Source organism: Phragmites australis, chromosome 24, assembly GCF_958298935.1.
Source record: "Phragmites australis chromosome 24, lpPhrAust1.1, whole genome shotgun sequence".
Taxonomy (NCBI): domain Eukaryota; kingdom Viridiplantae; phylum Streptophyta; class Magnoliopsida; order Poales; family Poaceae; genus Phragmites; species Phragmites australis.
The window spans coordinates 3,390,510-3,414,401 of NC_084944.1; the positions used below are offsets into that span (position 1 = coordinate 3,390,510).

At 42.1% G+C, this 23,892-nt stretch overlaps 1 protein-coding gene across 3 annotated transcripts; it reads right to left on the minus strand.

The window, feature by feature from the left end:
- Positions 1-14,053: 14,053 nt before the first annotated feature.
- Positions 14,054-22,347, minus strand: LOC133906929 (sphingoid long-chain bases kinase 1-like). Of its 3 annotated transcripts, XM_062348893.1 has the most exons (10): positions 22,110-22,347; positions 21,036-21,253; positions 20,411-20,942; positions 19,930-20,298; positions 18,799-18,892; positions 18,687-18,724; positions 17,778-17,924; positions 16,286-16,385; positions 15,203-16,188; positions 14,054-14,826 (listed from the first exon to the last, which is right to left on the minus strand). In XM_062348893.1, exons 3-10 carry the CDS (start codon positions 20,816-20,818, stop codon positions 14,671-14,673), a joined length of 2,298 nt encoding a protein of 765 aa, XP_062204877.1. In that variant the 5' UTR covers positions 20,819-20,942; positions 21,036-21,253; positions 22,110-22,347; the 3' UTR covers positions 14,054-14,670. The 3 variants fall into 3 exon arrangements, with proteins under 3 accessions (XP_062204877.1, XP_062204876.1, XP_062204878.1); XM_062348892.1 differs by lacking the exon at positions 21,036-21,253; XM_062348894.1 differs by lacking the exon at positions 21,036-21,253 and having other exon boundaries at positions 15,203-16,161; positions 22,110-22,346.
- Between the last annotated feature and the right edge of the window lie 1,545 nt (positions 22,348-23,892).

Genomic DNA, 23,892 nt, shown 5'->3' on the forward strand with positions numbered 1-23,892 from the left:
AGCAAAAGGATTAACCTACACTTGAACTAGGTTAACATATACGACTAAACTATGATTATAGCCAAAATATGGTTATTGAATTAACTAACTCAGCTTTATTTATTAAAAGACGAAAACTATTTCTAGGTTGAACGTTGCGATACGAAATAAAAACTGAACAAGATAATTCAAAAGCTCCAAAAATTACAAGATTTGGCATGGAGATATATTATGATTTTAAGGAATATTAGCGAAAAATCGCTGAAGCCAAAGTTAAAAACGGAGAAGTTATAGCTCTTAGAAGATTTGTCAGAAAAAAGATTTTAGAAAAAAGGAAAAATGGAGCCATTTTATGAACTCAGTCTGCGAAACTTGTGGACCGGAGGGTGTTTGTGTGAGTGGAGCATGGTGGACCAAGTTAATGGGCTTGTGGGGGATTGTGTGGAGGACACGGCTCATGGGTCGGTGGACCGGAGGGAGTTCGGGTGTGTGGTCCACCATGGACCTAAGGCCAGTGTACCGAAGGCTGGTCCGAACTATGGGGCCCGCACGACAGTGAGTAGGGGCTAAGGGATAAGGGAGAGGGGCCGGTGGCCTTTGTGCGCGCGGCCCATAGAGGGTGAGAAGGATTGAGAGAGAGAGAGAGAGAGAGAGAGAGAGAGAGACCGGAGGGCAGAGGGCGGCCGAAGAGAGGGAGGGTGCCGGCGGAGAGGGAGATGGCCGGAGGGAGCAGAGGGAGGCTGGCCGGGATGGGAGCTGGTGAGGCTAGGGTGCGGCAGAGGCTTGAGGTCGCGCGGGGCTCGCCAACAGCGGGACGACGATACGGCTCGGCGACGAAGGGGAGCCGGCCAGAGAGAGAGGATGCGAAGGAGGGAGGCGATGTCGGTTGGAGGCCGGTCGCTGCGGCCGCGGCGGATTTGTCTGATGACCAAGTTCGGCTGAGTGGCGACGGCAGCTGGAGCATGACCGAGGCAGCCGGGATGTGAACTTACAGCTGTGTGAGCAGAGTGGCGCAGCGTGGCATGCGCGGAACGGCGCGGCATGGCTACGCGTGCAGGGCGGCGGCACGGCTTGAGGCCAAGCGGCGGAAGGACGCACGCTCGTGCAGGGAGGAAGGGCGTGGCTGCTCGTAGTGGGGGAGAGGGACAGAGTGGGGCAAGAGAAGATGGGCTCATCGAGGATGGCCGGTGCTCACGACGACGGTGAAGCTCGAGTGGACGACGCTACGACAACGGTGGCAGCGCGCATGGCAGCATGCTGGGGACCCCATGATAGTGGCGCGTCAGCGCGGTGCGGGTGCTCGCAGGCACGTGCCAGTTGCGGTCGCTGGTCAGCGACGCACGTCAGCTCGGACGGCTCAGGCTGCGTTGCTGCTGTTGTTGCGGGGCGTTTGGTAGCGGGGTGCTCAGTGGAGCAGAGGAGCTACGGCTGCTATGGTGTGCTCGGGGTGCTTGTGTGTGTATGCCTGGTTGTGTGTCGTGGTGGGGGGAAGCTCTTTTGCAAGTGGAGTGAAGAGAGAGGAGCATGGCAGGGGGGAAGAAGGTTGCTTTTGCTGCTCCGGTGCGCAAGGTCAAAGGGAGGGATGAGAGGCACATGGCGTGGGCGGTGGCTGTGTGAGAGTGACAAAGAGATATGAGAGAGAGTGAGAGAGAACAGAGATAGATGAGAAAAGATATTGAGAGAGAGAGAATATTTAAATTCAAATAAATGCATTTGAATTTGAAACTAGATTTGGAATAATTCAAATTGAATTTGAATTAAACTTGACATGATTTTGGAACGAGGAATTAATTTAAGCGATTTGAAATTGGATCCCGATTTGATTTGAATTGAATTGAATTGAATTTGTGAAGTGATTAAATTGGAAAGCATTCGATTAAATCTTGAACGGTTTGAATTGCATTCGAATACGAAATCAACAAGGATTTGAATTATGAGATTTGAACTTGAACCAAGATTTGAATTGAACTAAATTTGCGAAGCGATTAAACTGGAATGCAACTGATAATATCTCGAATGGTTCGAAATGCACTCGAAATGATTGCCTGGTTCTGTATCTTCTGTTGCTTGATGGTTTGTCAGATAGGCTACAATACTTCAGTTCTCCTCTTGGGTTGCCTTATATTGTCATTTAGCTGAGTTCTCATTCCATTTCCTGGAGCAGTAGTTGTTGTTGTTTGCTTTTCTTCTCCCCCGGCCAGTGGTTGCACTGGTCCAATTCCTTCAACATTTTCTTCAGAGAGCTGCAGTGGTGAGGCAGTGCTGGTTTCACCTGCAGATAAGACAAGTCAATAACAATAATTGGTGCAGGTGCATTATCATCAAATTAGCCATTCGGGGAAGGAGAATGAATGGATGGAATGGATGGAAGGAGAATGTGTGACTCATCCAGGTGCTGAACAGAGGACACATTGTCATTACGCATGGCAAAAGGAAACACATCCTCATTAAAGATAACATCTCTCGAGATGTAAACCCGGCCAATAGGAATGTGAAGGTATTTGTAACCCTTATGTAAGTTGATGTAACCGAGGAAAATACACTGTTTTGATCTAAAATCTAGCTTGTGGTTGTTGTATGGTCTCAAATGTGGCCATCATGCACCGCCAAAAGTTTTGAGAATTCCATAATCTGGCTTGGCACCGGTGAGGCGCTCAAGAGGAGTAATAAAACTAATGACACGACTTGGGAGATGATTGATGATAAAGCATGCTGCAAGGAAAGCATCCCCCCCCCCAAAATCAATGGGGAAGAGAGGAATGTGCTAACAAGGCTAGGCCAGTTTCAACTACATGTCAATGTTTGCGCTCTGTAGATCCATTCTACTGATGTGTATGCGGACAAGAAACCCTATGAGCAATGCCAATATTGGTGAAAAAGGAACGAAGCCTATGGTATTCACCGTCATGTCTTTGAAATTGATGGAACACATGAAACACATCAGATTTTTCTTTAAGAAGGTATATCCATGTAAATAGACTATAGGCATCAATAAAGGAAACATAATATTTCTGTCAATTTACTGTTGTTCGGGCTGGCCCCCAAACATCAGAGAATATGAATTCAAGAGGATGAGAGACTACATTATTTGATAAGGAAAATGGCAATTGATAACTCTTTGCCTGTTGACGGGCATCACATACATTATTATTTTGGCTAGGTTGAAATGGAAGACTAAACCGACTGATGGTGCGTTGAATTGTTTGAGGATAGGCATGATCAAGATGAGCATGTCACCGTGCTTGAGGAACTTTTGAAATCTGAAACACAACTTTGCTTGAGCTTTGGGAATCATCCAAAACATATATATAGCCCCCTCAACAGTGACCTCTAATTATGATTTGCATCGTGTCTCGATCATTAACAAGGAAGTGGTTAGGATGAAACTCAAACATGACATTATTGTCACAAGCAAACTTACGAACATACAAGAGATTTTTGGTTACAGAAGGTACATGCAGAATATCGTTTAGGTGTAACAGATGAGTTTTTTGTTGATTTTGGATTGGCCAATATGATGAATATGCATACCTATGCCATTAGCTGTAGAGACCTGATCCTTCCTAGGATACCTATCCTTGATCGCGAGCTTCTCCAGATCAATTGTCTAATGATCTATCACACCGGTGTCGGCATACCAGCTTGTGTCGATGGGGTAGCTCGGTGTTGCAGCGTAGTTTGCAGTATGTCCATCTGAAGTTTTGTATCCCTGATTGAAACGATTCCAGCAAATGGATGCTTCATGTCCCACATTGCCACAAATTTAGCATGTGGTCCTTCCACCACTCTGGTTTTGATGGCCTCCTTGCTGCTGGTGATGCTGATTCTGTTAGTGTTCTCCTCTACCATGGCTACGCCCACCTCATCCATGACCGCGACCTCGATCACTTGGCGTGAAGTTGGCCGAGAGCTCCTCAGTTTTCAACCCCGAGTGTCGTGATTCAATGCGCATCTCATGACTAAGATGTGCAAACAGATCATTAGATGACACAAGTTCAGTGCTGATAGTCATGGAACTGACCAATGAGTCATATGCCTCATCTAGACTAGAGAGAACATATGAGACAAATTCCTCTTCTCGGAGTGGCTGACCAATCATGGCATGAGTGTCAGCATGCGCTTTCATCTTGTTGAAGTAGTCCATTGCAGACATGCCTCCTTTCTTGAAGTGTGCAAATTGAACTCGTATCTGCATCGACCGAGCTCGTGATGCCCTAGAGAACATTGTCTCCGGAGCGCTCCATGCCTCGTGGGAGGTGTTGAGGAGCAATACCTGGCTCAGCACACCATCTGTCAGAGAAGAGAGCAATGCCCCCAGTACCATCTGATCTTATTGCTGCCAGGTCATATAGTTTGGATTTGGTTCTTGCACGGCGCCGCCATGCGTCGCCTTCATGATGAACTCCCATCTACTATCCCAAGCAGCTGATTGCTTTGGAGATAGGGTAGGAATTGTGCTCGCCACAACAGATAATTCTCTCTCGTCAGTTTAATTGTGATGATGTGGGTAAAGGATGGAATTAATAGGGTTTGGTTATTGGCACTGCCGTTGGTGACATTTGTGGATGATCCTATCAACATGGCGTTGCGGATCAGAGAGGCTGTGATGCCTTATAGAAACTCACAATGGAATAAGCTAATACTGCATACCTTGATCGGTAGCAGGAGACTTGTATTTATAGATAGCTTTCAAATTACAAACTAACCGATAACAACTATCCAAAGCTATCTAACCTAATTCTGTTGAACTAGATGTCTATCTCTAATTTTGTTGAACTAACACCTATCCAAAGCTATCTAATCTAATTTTGTTGAACTAGATGTCTATCTCTAATTCTGTTAGTACAGATATTACAATCCAAACGTATTGACTCTATCTTTCAACAAAGACCACATTATATCTTATGTTTGTAGTTTAAATTAAGTGGTTTAAGTATCCATTTATAGATTAAAATATAAACAAAAAACTCATTTAAATATTTTTGATGTACTAACCGCTTCAGCTCATAAATTTATGGAGTTAGAAATACAAACAGGCGCTAAGTACTGCATCCCATCTGCAGATTGAATTGGCACAAGATACTGAGGCCACCGGTTGATTCAGGAGAGGGAGATCATCATCTGCATTCTGCTATATATATATATATACACACACGCACAAATTCTTCTCGCGAAAGAAACAAGTATGTATATACAAGTTCGATTTTTTACAAAAAGGTGGCACTGTGCATGCGTGATACGGGGCAAGTGAGACGATCGATTACATTGTCGGTCGAACCTGGCTTTACGTAACGAAATGATCATGGTTGTAATTGTATATAGGGCCCCCTTTAGCAACTTGCGCTTCCCACTGTCAGGAAAGATAGCCGCACGAAACATCGTTGGTGTCTGATCGGATTGGTCTGTGCTGAATTGAAGATGCCGCAGCACGAACATGACAGCTCCATTGTAGATCGATCGATACGCGGCATGCGCGCTAGCTATGCTAGCTACTGGCCTCCTGATGAAGGCTGAGGCCGATGGTGGCAAAGCATAGTCAGGCTTCTGTCGAGGGCATGCACGCACTTCACAGCTTCATGGGGTCAGATCAGATCAGATCTGACAACCTAGATCAGAAAGCAGCTAGCTAGATAGCTGCATGAGTACTTTAGAGCAGGGAATTGATCGAACCGGGGCACGCGTTATTACCTTTTTTACGGGACTTACCAAGGTTTCAGTTGCCCCCAGATTTGGAAATATATGGCATGTCGGCTTATCGGATAGCTATGTACCGGATGGTTGCAACCACTTGGATGCGTGCCATGTAAACGAATCCGATGATTTAAATGCATCGTTGTAACAAAGTTGTATGCAATGGATATATGTGAAGGATTTTGTTGATCTGTGATCCGATTTCTGTTTACGTTAAGATGAGTCGGGTCTGTCGTAAATAGGTTCTACGTGTTTGATTCAAATGGTTGGATGTTGATTTGAAGCACTTGAAGAATTAATAGATGAACAAAATAAAATACACACCTTAATTTGGTTCAGAGTACCCCAAATCGAATAGCAATACTCATTCACAATTTTATTACTTTGCATTGCCTACTACTACAACTACTAGTAATATGGGGTATCGTGCAAAAGCATGCTACAAAGAATGAGCGCGCGTCCTAGTTAACCAACCAATTATTCGACGTTAGCTAGTGATGCAGGTTGACAATTGGATTATGTATATTATCAACCTACTATTTGGCTGTGTGCATTATTAAGATGCTGAGGCTGGGGTGACTCTTAGTATCATCTTGATTTTTATGAAATAGGGAAGTTTTATTAACTTTTAATATTATAATTAAGATACACATAGTCAAAATAAGATAAAACAAAGCATCCAAATCCAAATGGGAATCCAACAAGCTAGAACAAAAATTCTTAAGCACGATTATTGTTATTGGCTTCAATACGTATCATAGACTGCCATCCAAACCGGCTGAAGAGCTCCCTAGACACTCGCTCCAAACATTATGATGTCGTAGTAACCAGTTCGCGATGCTCCTGGTGTAACACAGACCACGAGCGGAGTCAGTGTGTATATGTAAAAATAGCCTGCAATGGAGAAATAAATTTATTCTTATTAAAGACAATATCATTTTTGCACAGCCATATAGACCAACAAAAGGTGGCTGCTTGCCATGTCCTAAAATGCTAATAACATGATTAAGCATTTATAATTATCATGACATTATGTTTATGCATATTCGTTTGATAATTTGAGTTTAAACATGTTTCAAAAGTACTTGAAGATAATTTAGAGCCCTTTAGAAAAATCTTAAATATCTTAGAGAAAAGGGGAATAGAAAAGGGGAATAGAATTAAGTTTCTAGCTACTTCAAGCTTGCCGATATAGGTGGCAGGAATAAGTAGTACAAACTTCTCATGGGGCAAGGCTTTTGGGTGGAGCCTAAGAGGTATATGGCTTTACTTAGCTTTTGTTGATTAATAGATGTTAATCTTTTACTGTGTAGTTTTTAGTTTTGATTAGGAGATGAATGGTTCTTTATCCTCCTAGCTTTTTTATTTTAAATTGTGTAAATAGTTAAATAGTTTAGAACTTGTAATATAATTTAATTCACGCTTTTTCTTAAGCTTTGTTGTGATGTTATATGTTAAAAAGACATGTGTTTCGATTTTGGACACAAAACATATGCCGGAACTATAGGGATAGTATTCTGGTTAATTATTATGGTCGTGATTAAGCAAATGATTGTCCTGATGATTAATTAGAATACTATTTGATCAGTTTCTCATACTGTTGTTGCCAAAATATTGGCTTATAATTTTTTTACTAATACCCCAAAGCGAAATATTTATCATATATTGGTTGTATCATATTGATATAACTATAAGAGTTAATAAAGCTTTCCTTTTAAAAAAATACCGGTAAACCGTATCAGCGTCACATCGCACATCGCATGTACTTCCCCTCTTTCGCTGCTTAGCTATTGTAATAGCCCAAATTCTAAAAACTAAGAAAATAAAAAATCTAAAGAAAATAAAAGGACTTTGCAAAAACTAAATAAAAATCCTAAGTGTGTATATGTGCATATATACATATATGTGAGTATATGTGTTATATGAACATAGGTATATCTTGGGGATATTTTTTCTATTAAGTATATCTATATATATTGATTGGTTGAATTCTATTAAGAGGAGTATATGTTGTACAAGTATATGTACATGTGTATACTAGTATTTGTGTGAGAAAAAGGTGATGGAAAATGTTAAGAAATAGAAAGAAGAGCTTTGAGCCAAAACCTTTCAAACCAACCGGCCGGCCCATACCCCTTTCCCTTCCCTCTCTCCGGGCTGCTTGGCCAGCCAAACCAGTCAACCCACCCTCTCCCGTCTCTTCTCTCTCTCTCTCTAACCAGCCAGACCCGCATGTCGGCCTCTCTCTTCCCTGCTTCAGCTCAGCAGCAGCAAAAGCCAGCCCTGGCCGCTGCATGCATGGACGCCATCGAATCCGAGTCAAAGATTGCGCCTAACCACCAAAACGAAATCATCGTGGACTCTAGAATCTCAAGTCTATGCTAGATTTGCCAATGCCTAAGCCAAACCTGTGATGAGCTCGCGAGGAAATCCGCCAGTCGCACGGTATCACAACCAAATTTGCAATATCAAGCTAGATGTAAGCTACGGATCAAAAGGAGGAAGAATCCAAAGGCCATACGCGAGCTTTTGCTAAGGGATAAGAGAACAAGATCATTTGAATCATCGGAATTGAGATTGACCCATCACTGCCGCCTCTTTTCAAGTCCAAGTCGATTAAGAGATAATAGAGATGCCCATGTGTAAATATGCGACCCCAGAGCCTCCCCAGAGCATTGCGTAGCTTTTGCCAACTCACTGAGCCTTTAGCGTGACCAAATCCCTAACTCCAGCGAGAGCCGAAGCTACAAGCCACCGCTCACCGTCGCTAGCCTCAACCGCGCATCATTGATGACAACCTGTAGCCTAGCCGTGTTCATCGTGAGCATGTAGTCCTGTCCGCCGCTAGTTGGAGCGTTTGGAGCACGGCAATGAGCTTTTCACCGTTTGCTAGTGACACGCCGCCACGGGAGCTCTCTTCGTTGTCATTCTTAGCGTCGAGGATGAAGCCAATCATGGTAAGCCATCCGATCTCAAGTTAACGGTCGTGATTAGATGGATGCGTACCAGTTCGCTTGATAGATCTGAACCGTTCGATCTAAGATGAGCGGTTAGGATTTAATAAACTTATATGTGCCATTAGAGACTGTAACGCCATCTGTTAAGACATGTCAGTATGTTTGCTTGCGTAGCAGTGCCACGTCGGATATCTACACCATGTGTCAAGCCTAGCCAGTTTTTTTTCTTTTCTTATTTATTTCTTGATGTTGATGTCATAATTGTTATATATTGCGCAATAAATAGATTTTTAGTTTAAAAATAATTTGAAAATAATTTTAATAATGTTTTATAGGTTTATTTAATTATGTTTAGTAGTTTTATATAGTTTAATAATTCAAATGAAAGCTAGAAAATTCCAGAAAGTCCTAGAAAATCATAAATGACTTCAAAAAATCATAGAAAAATCATAGAAACATAATTTCATCTGTAGTTAATCTTTTTAGTCCTATTTTGATCTTTACAAAATCATAGCTTGTCAATCGTATCTCCGTTTTGACCTATTTTTTGCTAGATTGTCTAGGAAAGTGTGATCTTATGTGTGATGATGTTTGTTAAGTTTATTTGGTACTTTTTAGATCTTGGTGTTTATTTGTTGCCTTTTTACGTATGTTGCGAGTAGACATCAACTTTTCGGAAGAGCTAGAAGGACTGCAGGATGAAGACTTCGAAGATCCAATTGAGTTTAGTGAATGCAAGTTGTGTTCTTAAACATATTTATCCTAGTTTTCAAAATATTTTATTTTAAAAACATGCATGCTAATAATTTTATTGGGAATCCAAGAATTAGGTTTTACCCTAGTTTTTCCCATATCATCCTTGTCACCAGAGTTATAATTTGGGTTATAGAATGATAGATGATGCTTAGCCTTACTTTAGGATAGTCATCATGATAATTGCTCTACAAAACTTGATACGGTCATGTGCAACAATGATAAAATATGATGCAATAATTTTTGTAGCAACATGGCATAGAGATTTGAGCATGTGGTATGATGAAACCGATACAGGATGTACAATTGGGATTGTGGTAGTCTTGCTCAAATCTAAGGACCGGTTCGTGAGGTGATTTTTTCTTGTATGGGATGGGCTAGCCAATTAATTTTTATATTCTCAACGTGGTGTAGACCATTTGGTGGGTGTGGAACGGAAAAGTGTAATTCTAGTATGTTATGTTGGTGTAAGAAGGGGTTTCCGTTGTTGAGGTGTATTCACGTGGCGGTGAAACTTTAGTGGGGATGCACGTGCTGAGAGGGGTATTGTAAAGGCTTTGTAGAGGATTCCTAACGCGCACCTCGGAAGTGTGTAATAGTTTTTCGTCAGCTAACGGATGCTCGATGAAACGTCTTGCGAGTGTGAGACTTATGCATAGTGTAAACTGATTAATCAGTCATGTTCATAGTTACGAGTGATATGGAAAACCTACCATAATTAGAACTTGATGATTTTGTTAGCTTAATCAACTGTGATGGTGGGAATCATAGTTGAGGTGTTGTCAATCATAGTAGTGGGAAATATGATTGATTTGTGTTCAACCTTGATGGTGAGAACCTTGATTAAGGTGTTAAAAAGTTGGTTAAGTCAAGATGGCTGGAATCTTGATGTGTTTGGTCAATTACAGTTATTTACTTAAATACTATTGCTTTTCAAATGCTTTTAAAGTAAATATGGATTTATGCAAAAGAGTCATATTGTCATATTCTTGTTAAAGCCTTCATGTACATATTATTTTCTCCATAACTTGTTGAGTACGATAAGTGATCACTCCTGCTATCACCAAACACTCAATTGGAGAAGGTATCGAAGAGTTCGCTGAGGATGAATTGTTCTAAAATGCTTTCTACATCGATCATACCTGTGAAAGAGCAGTAAAGGATTAGAAGGTATTCATAGTCCATTTAAGATCCACTGCAGAGTTATTTGGTTCGTCGACACTTAATGTCATTTTTATAAGACGCTTTATTCAATTAAGATATATCTATTGTAATGATTATAATCAATAAAGTTACTATATGTTAAAATTGATTCCTAAACTCAATATATAGATAGGATTTGTTTATTGCTTAAACTGATCTCGACAGCTGCTGTGCCGGCCGCTTTCCAACTTTCACTGCTCGTGATCACCTCTATATTACGCACACCAACGCCGCGGTGCCGCCACCCAGCCAGCTTGTCTCCTGAGAGAGAGACACAGAGAGAGAGAGAGAGAGAGAGAGAGAGAGAGAGTTGAATGGCTCGTGAAGCTGCATGCTGCACCATCTCCAGGGCGCTCCCAGGGCGCGCCCTCCTCGTCCTCGTGGCCACGCTCACCGGTAAGTGCACGAGCGCATGTGAGTTTGCCGGTTTGCTCGCATGTGAGTTCGGTGGGGCGGACACTGATGCTGATCGGTGTGCCTCGCGGTGCTTTTTTGTGTGTGTGTGATTTGCAGTGGTTCTCGCGGTGCCGGCGCGGGCGGCGTGGGTAGACTACGCGTCGGGCGTGCCGTGCGGGGTGACCATACCGGTGGAGCAGTGCGACCCGGCGGACGCGGCGGCGAACAGCGCGTGCATGGACATGTGCCACTACGGCGGGTGCCGGCGCGGCGGGCGGTGCGTGTCCCTCGGGCTCGGCCGGGGCCGGGGCTGCCAATGCAAGTGCTAGCTGACCGACCTGTTGGCCAGAAGCAGCGGCAGGCAATCAAGCTGCGGATGGTGATTCCGGGTTTCTACTGATCGAGTATTTGCCCATTGATTTTGATGACCTTTTTTCTGTGACTTGGTAGTATTGTAGTACTGTATGTGTACCGATACTGCGCATTTCGTTTGCTTTTGCTTGTTTTTCTGCCATTTGTACACAGCCTACTACAAGTGAGCTTTGAGGGGAAGAGAGAGAGAGAGAGAGAGAGAGAGAGAGAGAGAGAGAGAGAGAGAGAGAGAGAGTATCTTTAGATGCTTTTCGCTCGCTTGCCTGTCTGCCTCTTGTTTTGCTTTCTAATTAGCTGTTTCGTAGTTGCTACGAACTGCTACCGTGTATCGGCATTTTTTCCCGCTACAAGATAACGCACTTGCAGAGACACTGCTAACAGAGTAACAGCTAGACATGCACACCGTAACTTTATCACTAAAAATGCACGGGCATGGTGGCGGAGACAGATGCGAGGGTTATTCTATCTACAAGGTTCAATTCACAAATTCTCGTAACTACAATTTATACACATGCAGGTACTTATAGCAGTTTTATTTACCGTAATGATAGGCAACGTATTTGTGTGGTGGTGTGTATAGTGTGCGCCATTGTTTAATGAAAAAAGAAGAAGAACAGAGATAAGTTCTTGGCATATGAAAAATCTTCAGGTTGTCACCATCCTCCCCTAAGCAACAGTGAAATAGATTCTAAGCTCTCTCTAAAGCTGTGAACCTCCGCGATGTCTCACCAACCATGTACGATCTAGTTCCAAGTTCTAACCATCTGTCCAGAGACAAATATTTGACACCTATCTCTAGACTACACAGCATGCATGACAACCTGCTCATACAAAAAGATCAAAAGTTTAAAACGCACATGTTTGACACCTTCGACATGTAATACAGCATGCATGCATGGTATAACCTGTTAATTTGGAAAGAGAAGATAGCCTGCTGTGGCACATAATTTGCACTTAATAGTATTTTAAGCACTCATTTATCAACGGCTCTGATTTAAAATAGCCCCCATGCATAGGAGGTAATTAAGGTGGTGCACGGTAAAAGAGCAGGTATGTTTTAGCGGTAATATATCTTGCAAAAGCACGCTGCCAAGATATGCACGTCCTAATTTAGGCAACCAATCAATACTGCATTATGCAAGTTGACAGTTGGATTATATATGTTAATGACCCACCATACCAGCAAACCGTATCGGTGTCACCAGGGATTAAAATTTCGGTGAAATTTCAGGAATTTCAAAAAATTTGGAAGAGAACAAAATATTTGATTCTAGAATTTTCTTTCATTGACATATAAGATTCATAGAGCATTGGACGAAAAATAATCCAAATTTTTACGAATTTCGGTCTCTTCAGTGAACCAAAAAAATCATAAAACAAAATTGAAAACCCTAGGTGTCATGTCATGTGTGCTTCCCCTCTTAGCCTTCGCTGCTCGTGATCACCTCTATATCACGCACATCAAACGCCGCAGAGCCGCCACACAAACTTATCCATCGCCTCCCATCGCGCAGGAGCAGAGCGCGCGGCGGCCAAATCCTTCGTCCAGAGAGAGAATGGCCTGGGCGGTCGCTATGGCGCCCGTGCGCGTCCTCGTCCTCGTGGCCACGCTTACCGGTAAGTGCACGAGCGCAGGTGTCCCTGACGCGGCATGCATCTGACCCCGTGCGCCGCGCGGTGGTTCTTCGCGTGGTTTTCAGTGGTTCTCCTTGCGGCGCCGGCGCGGTCGGCGTGGGTGGACTACCCGTCGAGCGTGTCGTGCGGGGTGACCATCCCGGTGGAGCAGTGCGACCCGGAGGACGCCTCGGCGAACAGCGCGTGCAGGGACATGTGCCACTACGGCGGGTGCCGGCGCGGCGGGCGGTGCGTGTCCCCCGGGCGGCTCGCCGGGGGACGGGGCTGCCATTGCCAGCGCTGAGTTGCTGGCGAGAAGCAGCGGCAGGCGGGCAATAAATGGGCATGCAGGCAGTGAGCTGATCACATCGAGCTCTCGTTGTTTCGATCTGGTGACTTCGTCGTAGTGCACTAGTGCGATGTGTGCTTGGTCCTGCAAATTCGTTTGCTCTCTCAAAGAAAGAATCGTCCGTTGCCCTTTGGTCGCTTGCTTCTCTGTCTGTCTACCTTTCGTTTAGCTTTTCAACCAGCAACATGTTGCTGATTGTTACGAACTGATGCGAAGTACCAACATGCATTGGTCATTTGCTTGTGCGACTAGGTAAAGGCTAAAGGTTCGGATGAGTAAGCTTATTACAGATCAATTCCTGATCAGCTGTATGAAATAAAAGCTCACTGAAACACAGACAGTTGCACAAGTAGGCGCATCAGAATTCTCCTCCTCGGACTGACCTTTCTCCTCCAAGCAGTACCTGAATAGGTGCCGAGTGCCGACCCCTCCTGAGTTCTGAACGCACATGCATGGTGTCCGACCAAACTGTGTTGTCCAGTTCCAAGTTCCAACTATCTGTCTGGAGAGTGCTCACTTGTTGTTAGGTAAGCACATGTACCTTATGATTCTACCGATCGAAATGAAGCAACTACTATGTTGTTCCTTGGGACCAATATTGCCGCAAAATGACTTCCAGAGTCGCAACTATCCATTCACAGTTAGTATCCAATAATTCATCGTACAAGGCAAGCATTGCTTGCTGTCATACAAAAAAGCCTCCCAAAAGTAAGCATCTTATTCCCGAACAGAAGCAACATATCTCAAAACTTCGAACTTGTATGGCAGAAAAACGTTTACAAATTACAACTCATACATCACAAAGAACAAATGTTACTCTGAAAAAAGGGGCAGGAGCGCCACAAATATCGCCCCATCCCTTTTTTGTTGTTGTTGAAACCCTACACATCCTTTTCTTTTGTCTTATTAACACTCTGTAGACAATACAAGTTGATCAAGACATAGCACTGGGGTGTTGTCCCTTTAATGAGGGTAATGAGCATCAAATGGCCGGCATCAGGGACCTCCAAAGAACCCCACAAACTGGGGGTGGGCATCATGTTCTGAACCCAAGTACGCTGAACAGGATGGCTCTATAGTACATGTATTAGATATCAGACAAAAGAAAAGGTGAAACCAGGAGGTGCACAACAGGTTGCTGTAGAGATAGACTTTACATCTGGATAAATATCACCCACACAGCACTTCTACTCATCAAGTACAATTGTACATCTCTGGTGCTGAGTGTCAGCAAGGCTGTTGTGGTTTCTGAAAATAATTATGGATGTGTGGATGCGACAAAATCCCACAGTTTGCCGCTCGTACAGGTGAAAGATTCTGGGCAGACCTCCGAGCTGCATAATAATGTATTTACAGCTATTGTACAGGATGATTTTTGGCAGGCCGGCCGATCAATCGACATTGCTGAGGCAACAAACTACAACGAACTTGCCCCTTGACATGGAGTAGTTCGCCATCAATACCGCATCCATCATGTGTATTCGGGCCAGCCTTGAGCCTCACAGATTTTACCTGAAATTTAGCACAGCAGCAAACTAAGGAATAAAAAAGTTTGCATGAAAGCTTCTGGAAGAATGAATAATACAGAGATAAGTAACTATGGCAATTTCCAAAGAAGGATGTGATAGTTAGAACTTTCTAATATGGTTTGTTTTATCATGTGAGGTACCACCAAATGGTTGAACAGTGGACGACGTGGGGAACATAAATAAATCTACTACACGCCTTGCCTTGATCCATGTCATGAACATCAAGAGTGTAATCATAGAAGAATATATGAGTGACAAAAAAAACACATGACAAGCCAAGATCAAAACAGTATTCCCTGAAAATGAATGAAAGAAAAAAAAAATTGGATGGTTGACCAAGAGAAGCAGCCATAGCATACCTTTACATATTCTACATGTGGAAGAGATATGTGCTTTCCAAACTGTAAAAGCACCAAAAATCTCAGTAATCTCAGTCTTCCACTTCCACCAACCAACAGCAGGTCCAAACAATTGTCATCATATTCGGCCTTGGGAGCAACAACCTGAGAGCTCAAACTCTGCACAGTCTTGCATGAATGGTTGCATACCAGTACACCAAGATAGCGCCCTTTCCTGACTACCCATCTTTCATCTAAGCTTGGTACTAGTTCCTTAGTCAGACCAAGCTCAATGTCCTCTGAAGGACTATGTAGCTCAATTGGAGTCTCAGGTTCCCAGTTAAGTTGATTATCCCATTTAGGCTCCATGTCCCACTTTGGTCCCGAATCCCACACAGGTCCAGGATCTGAAACTGTGGATGATGTGTCCTCTATGTCATGTGTCGTGTTACCCCTAGAAGATTTTGTATCGTCTGTAGCAGTCAAGCCTGGCCATGCCTTTTCTGTCCTTGACTTCGATTTGGATCTTCTACAGTTGGGAGTAGATGAAACATGGGCCTGAGGATGGAGCACTTCTTCTGGTTCTTTCAAAGTACTTGATCTCCCTAGTGATAGGCGTTTTGATTTCGGGTCAAGCGCACGAACAAGCTCAGAGGGTTCGTTATTTGCATGTGGACTACAAACCTCCAGCTCTCCCCCAGACATTATGCCTGTAGACATGATTGAATCAATGCTAGATAAACTTGAGGCACGTGGTAAACATTCTGCTCTTGACCTCTGAACCACATCATCATATAGGTCTGATGCATCAACCTTTTCTTGTTCTTCCACAATTTTATGTTCAGCACCATCAACATCTGATACTGGAAGATACTCCAATTCAAAACTGTACTTTGGCAAACACAGGAATTTGAGAAAACCAGCTACGAAGTAACGGAGAGGACCAAAACGCTTCTGATATTTCTCTGAGAGTTCAAGAACTGCAAGAGATACATGGAACGTCACTTCTGTTGTTTCCAAAAAAACTGGAGTTCAGGTTCAAGAAGCTAATCTAGAGAACCAACAAGACAAGAAAATGGTCTGAAATGTTAACAGTTATGTTACCATCGCTAATAAATCCAAAATATGAGACGGTCGTGCCAAAATGGATAGTCCCACTTTGAATCCATTCAACAGCAAAAACATCAATAGGTGTAAGACCTCCCTGCAACCAAGTGATTCAATAATTATTTACATAGAATCAAAACAAATAATGGTCGACAATCAAATTGCAAGCTTAATAGTTCTTATTATCCACAAAAGAATTAAAAGGAAAACTTAAAATAAGTATTGGGGAGCATGTATTGATGCAATCACATGGTATACTTAACAGATCACTTTATATATATTGCCATACCAAACTTTATTGGTACAAAACAGTGAAATATGCTTCATCAATAATTTTTCATCTTGTAAGGCAATTCTTAGCAGAGCAAAAGAAAGCTTCAAATGGTGGGTTCCTGTCCAAATTTGGCCTTATTACAACAAGACTTCAAAATTTCTATAGAAAAAAATTGCCATGTCTAACATGTGCTTTCAAAAGCATAGTTGCTCTGAGAAGTCCTTTTGACATGACTGATGTTACCTTACAATCAATTTAGAATACATCAGGCTTGCCTTTCTATTACTATCTCTTGTGACATGGTGCGTATACACAGCTGCTCAAATAGCAGCAAGCATCAACAAAGGCAAGCACATTTGACTCTTAAAGTGGCACAATAGCAAGGTTAGGCAATTTGACACTCAGTGAGTGAGAAGACCTGCACAAAATGGCAATGTTCCAACCACTCAACTAGGCGAATCCTCTGAGCACTGGAGAAACAATGTGGCAGTAAAGGATAGAGATACAGGAGATAAATTTAGCTAGGCTATCCAAAGTCAAGATCACAGGGCAACCCAATTAACGGAACTAATCTGAGGAAACATGAATGCTTCTGACAGAAAGATTCAAAGATGGCAATACACAATTGCTGGAATGCAACATAGAGCATGGACGTGAAGGGCAGTATTGCAAGGCCATGATAATGTAGGTGGAAGCAAGACGGGGCTACTTAATGGGTAACAAGTAATGACAAGATGGTAACTCGGAGATGCAGAAGATTGACCATGTAGGAAGGTTAGCTCGTTTGATGAGACAAGAGAGAGACAATAAGAGATCATCACATTATTTAGTCATGTAGATTTGGGTTTAATGTGCAACAGGGAAGTGAAGCAAATCGTAGGATGGCGACAGAGGCATAAAGGGACAGAACAATGGAGAGATATCAGAGATACTTGTCTCTATGCAATGCAAAAGCACCATCAACCACAAATTTGGCATTTAGCTCAACCCAATTCGCAGTTGAATTTTTACAGCAGCGAAATGAATCACCAAAGATGTCAGATTGTCATTGTGACTAAGAACACAAGGTATCCTACCCAGCATGATTAATAGCATCTTAAGATCTTTTAAAAGTTAAAACACAATGACTATAAGTTATATGCAAATACAACTATACAGAGAGTGTAAGACTAATACAGAAGATGAAGAGAGCTGAACCAAAGAAGTGTCCTTTACCCTGACTATTGACAATGCCGCAGAAATTGGATCCTTAACACCCAAGACTGTCCAGACAAGTGAATTATCAGACCCAGCAGGTATTATACCAATTGGAATGGAGACTGCCACATTTTGATCATCTCTGGACAGAAGACCATTGAGAACCTACACAATGAGTTGATTACTGCATCAGAACCTGTAGTTGACATAAGAATAACCATTTTTAACATGAAAAGGGAGACAGAATAACTTCAGAAAAGTAGCAAACGTACAAGGCCCTAAATGGCGTGGCAACACACAAGGTACAACAGTAACCACACTAAGTAATACGACTGAAAACAATTTCGAACGCTATGATTTTTTTAAAAAAAAAGTTCCAAAATTTCCAGGAGAGATAACATATGATGTGTGCAATTCTTTTTTGACCCTAGATAAGCTCCCATAAAGAGAAACAGGACAAGTAACTACCCAAGGTCCAAAATTCAGCCCCAAGTGGGATAGTCATACACACACACTAGTGACCTGCTAATGCACAGGTAATATGCTTGGGCCAAGAGGCACTGTATGCTCATACTACTCACTTTAAACATACAACTTGGGTCTATCCCACCACGACTACTCTGCTTGAGACACATGGGCCACCTCCAATCGGACCAGACATTACAAGACAAGCTTGCGAACAAGTTGTGCCCAACAGAGTAGGTCATGTTGGGGAGCTACAAGGTTGGTTAGAGAATAAAAGTACATAGGAAATTTTCTTAATTTATTGATGGTGCTATTTCTGAGGAAATGTCAGAAATCAGGATAGAAAGTCAGCCATTAAGATCAACTTTTTCTATTAGGTTATCAAATATGCTACAGCAAAGAAAAGATGCATAGAGATAGACGAAAGGAATATATGCATGAATGATATTAATATATACTAACCTCATTTACAATTCCATCACCACCGACACACACAATACCTAGCAAGTGAAACCAAAAAGTGAATCAGATGATTGATATAAAACACTCATGTAAGATGTGAAATTGTATATACCTTCTGGACAGGTACTAAAATCAATAGTCGATACAAAAGATTTTGCATGACCAGCATGTGTAGTTTTAACTACTTCCATCTTGAAACCTGCAAGCTGTCGCTAACACTTATTATTAAACCTAACCTAAGTAACTGAGATACTGAAAACAGGCAGTATGCGTTAACAAGCGATACTTTTATACAAGTGACTCCCTTGCAGTTGTCAACGATTATACAGAAAAGGCTAATAAATTCAGCATTCCTCTAAGAAAAAAAATCTACATTCTATAACTGATACTACATGCCAAGAATATTCCTAAGTGACAGTAAGGCAGAGGAGGATAATGTCTGAACATATAATAAGTGCTAAGTAGGCTTGAATCACACACATCTACATAATGACATTAAGGTCTTAATTCAATTAGACACCCTGGCTTTTAAAGAGGTTAGTCTAATAGGGTGTTTCCAATACAATGTTGAACGGCACAGATGGGGACTGGCATAAATTTTTGCTCCAGAGAAAGAAGAGTTAAACAATAGACTACAAGTATAGAAATAGAAGGAGCGCGGAGCAATTTTCATTCCCAAAAGGCCAAAAACTTCAGCAATAGTACCCACAACACACCTTGCCAACTCTATTCCAGCCAATATACGTTATCCTTGTGCTACTAAAGTACGGCATAAATACCAACTCGAATTTACAGTAAAAAAAAGCTCATCTCAGTAAGATAATGACACCATAGACATTGATATTGTCTACCATAGAAATGTATTCATATTAAAAGCTATATGCAAGCTGGTCTTTGTTTATCTATCCGAATTTTAAATTATATTGTTATTTGTATTTGACTAGATAGTGTCATAATGTTAGTGTGTAATTTATCATTTTGTCAATTAAAACAGATATCTTAAATCGAGCAGTATAATTGGTAAACAAGGGAACATTAAACATGGGCATAGCAAAAGGTTTTAAGTTGAGTGGAGATTGTCCTAACATTCGTCTTTGAACACGAGAGACACCCTAAATCTGATATTGGAAAGCATAATTATAAGTTGACTAAGATTCTCTTTATTAATCTTGCTAGTAGAAGCAACAGACAGCAAATATGTGATCTTGAGATAAGATACATGCTTCTTCTCAGCTAGACATACCTTAAATATGGGTTCCACTTTTCCGTGGAAAACTTTGCTAGATCTACCATGTCCAGATCGAGGATTCAAGATGACAAGTATCTTTGGTGGAGACCGACATTTAACATAAGGATCAAACATGGCATCAAATGGGATGAGTTCAGAAGAATGCTTCTTGCTAGACGCCATGGGGTGAGGCAACAGATTTACATAGCACTGCTGATCTGCAAAACTATTAACCCACCGGAAGGCCTCATGTGGAGAAGTGGAAAGGAACCGCAAGTCCTTTTGGGTTCTTCTAGGCTTCATAAAGCAGGAAAGTCCACTGGATCTTTTTTCAAAAGGACATGCGTGCACGGTGAAATGCCGCAGACCAGAATTATATGATACCTGTAACGTCATTTTGATAGATCTTAGAATTGATCCCAAATGTTGTGAACTCGAAGTGTAACTGAAAAACACATTAATGCAAGTCACGTAAGCCAACGAGCTAACAACTTACAGATATAATGTCCTCAAGCTTAAGGATGTTAGAGCCCCATACAAGGGCTTCAGTGCTGAGTCTAGCATCAAAGCAATTGCTACTGGACCCTGATCCAGACTGCTCACTCAAAGCACTTCTAGCTTTGTTATCTAATGTAAGCTTCCCAGAATAAATCTCGTATCTTAACAAATCAGACTTCTCATCTTCAATTCTGATACCATGTGTGTTCGCCTTTTCTGGATCCTTGATGGCATCATCAGCATCCTTTATTTTTAAGAATATTGAGTTGATTGTTTCTGGAAATACAGGAGAAGGTTGCTGCTCTGCTGCAGTGGGAGAACGCCTGCTACTTGTACGACGAAGCAATTTATGGATTAGCCCTCTTGGCGAAGTAAGATTCTGCTCATGATGGTCAGACTTTGGCATCTCTGTCTTCTAAGGGTAAATCCAGTACATGAATAACATCGGGAAATGCTACATGTTAAGAAAAAAACTTATGGCAACAAACCATCACTCCTGGAAGCTCATGAGAAGCCACTCATGACTTGGCCTGCAAAATGTAGTTGAACATCAACTTGATAAAAATGGTATCTCTGTATTATTAAACAAAATGCTATACACATGTAATATAACTGATTAATACCTTCTATATTATTAAACGACTATCCTATGGCATTACATGCTCCTGATTAACCCTGGAAGCTGACTTCTACACGCATACTACAGGAAGTGCATGAGGCATATCGACTCCCGTTGTCCACTCTCTTGAAAGGGTAGACAGAAACTCAGAAAGCAATTTGGCAATGCTTCTAAGGATCTCTAACCAACAGACAGTGACTAACGAAAAGATTACAAATCAACCTAAGAGAGCAACATGTTAGGTAGAACACAGGCTGGCTTTTGAAAAAGTTTAAAAGGGAAAATCTTCTTCTACCTAACTTCAGAAATCAGAAGGCAAAAGATTCATATTGAAGGTACCAAGCAACTCCAAACAAACAGTGCTGATGTATCCCATTCAGGCTTTATAAGTGTCGCTAACAACTCAGGTACAACTAGAAGACAGATGAACGGCAACAGTATTGCTTGAGAAGCACGAGAATGACAATATCTTCTTGATAGTGTAGTGTAACACTGAGACCATAAAAAACTAACAGCTTGAGTTGAAACTCTCGTGGCAAGAACAAAAGGGTTAATTTTGCCCACAGCAGGAGCGGTAGCCAGATCAGTAGCTCAATCCAAATTGAAAAACTTGCTATTCTGACTTCTGAACAAAGCTAGTTTAACATTTCTCCCAATTCGATCACTCCCAATAGAACTCGTAACATTCGCACTATAAAAACATATCCAAACCCGCAATTTAGATCGACTTAGGCCACAGCACGAGGACGCCTTATCCAAAATTCAAACGACTAGCTCTAACACCTAAATTCCAGCATCAACACCAATCGGAATACCGGACTGTTGCGCGAGCAACGCAACATAAATTCTCCCAAAACAGAAGCCTAATTCCACAGGGTTCGGACAAATTCGCCGAAATGGGAGCACTACCACTGTGGCTGGCGACCACAGAACGCTCACAACCCAATCCCTTCCCGCGAAACAACAAATCCCAAATCCAACCAAAACCAAAATTCGCAATAATTCCGTCAAACCGGACGTCGCCCATGAGCCCAACCCGAGCCCAAACATCCAGACAAGGCAGGTGGGGGACGCTCACCAAATCGGATCGAACCGGTGCCTGACCGACCGCCCGAGCCTAACCGAGACCTCCCGCCGCGGAGCCCGAACCCCCGAGCCCCCGCGCTCGATCCGGCGGGGGAACCAAGCCCTAGCTCTCGGCCTCGCAGCGGTCGTAGCAGGCGGAGGAGAGGCGCGGCGCGGGGAGGAGGCTACCGCTCGAGGAAGGAAGAGGCGAGGAGGGGAAAATTTTATTAATGGAGACAGACAGCACGGCAACGATATAGGCCCTCTTAAAAAGCTACATATGAATCTGAAGTTTCTAAGCACACTATCTTTTTAGAAAACCCGTCAGAAATTACTTATCAGAAAAATCATAAATTAGATGCTTATTTTAATTTCTGATTTCAGAAAACCTCATACAATTAAGCTGCTATTAAACAGGTCCATAGTAGAGTTTGCTTTCTTCGCTTCGCTTAATATTTAATTAATGAGTTATTGAGCAACTAGCGCGAAAGCCGTCTCATCTGACCTCCGAGCTACCCTGTCAATTGTAAAAAGTAGTTGAGTCGTGTCGTCTGGTTAATTAACTGCGTCCTAATTATGGCACGTGGCGTCCTCCACGAACAGATCAGGGAAGTGTAGGACGCCGGCTTTCCCTTGGATTCATCCGCTCGCCTCCCGCGGCCGCACGATGCGTTTCGCACGGGCGCGGCGGCGGGCCCACTCGTCGTGGCGCGCGTAGCGGCAGGGGTGAGAGTGTCTGAATTTTTTATTTTTTATAATTTAGCTCTAAGAATATTCAACTCAGACAATTCCTTATACGATGAAATTTGTATTTTTTTCTTATTAACAGATTATATTTTTGTTGAAAATATTTGGAGAGCTAGATCGTGCTCTCACGAGTTTAAACGAGTGATTTTTAAAATGGACATTTATTTTTATAATTTTTCGATTTAAAAAATGTAAAAATAAAAACTCGGAGTGTGTCGTTGCACTTGCGAATGGGTGGCTCGGCCCAGGTCGAAGGAGTGGAAGTTTCATAGTTGGGCTAGGATGTTGAAGCCTGTTAAAGATGGCTGGCACGTTGGGCTAGGCTGATCTATATATTTTGCATGATGTCATGGCCCAATTTTTCATTTGTTCGATTCATTTTATTATGGGCCGAGTATGAATTCTCATAAAAATAAGAGCAACTAAAGAATCCAAATGATTCCATAAAAAATGTGAATTAGAGTATGCTTCAGATCAGGTTTAAATCAAGTAAGGTTCCAAGGTTGTTGTAAAAGACCATTTTTTTTTTGGTCAAACCACAACTCCAATCCAAAAAGATTGAAGAGCATTCTCGTCCCTTTTTTTTTTTGACAAAAATAAGAAAAAAAGAAATACCTCATTTTTTGTTTTACGGAAAATCTTTAGTGCAAATTAGTAAATTAGTGTAAACGTATAAACAGTTAATGTCGTCCATCCAATCCCCATTTGAAAGTTACAGTTGATCCTACTATCTTACCAATGAATGATTATTTTGTGATATTTCATAGCCGTACGGAAGTTTTTTTGCAAATTAACCTTTCCATTGGTGTAATAGTGAGATCAACCACAACCTCCAAATGAAAATCAGACAAACAATATTCGTTATTTGTACATTTACACTCATTTACTAAATTTGCAATGTTAACATGATGTCTACAGTGGAGAAGAAAATGCAGAGGTGCTACACTACTCTGCATTAGGCCTTCTCCAACAGAATCGGATTCCTTCCCGTAAATCACTGTAGCATGTGTTTTTTAATTTTTGCCGATCGCGAGCGGCAACAAACGGCT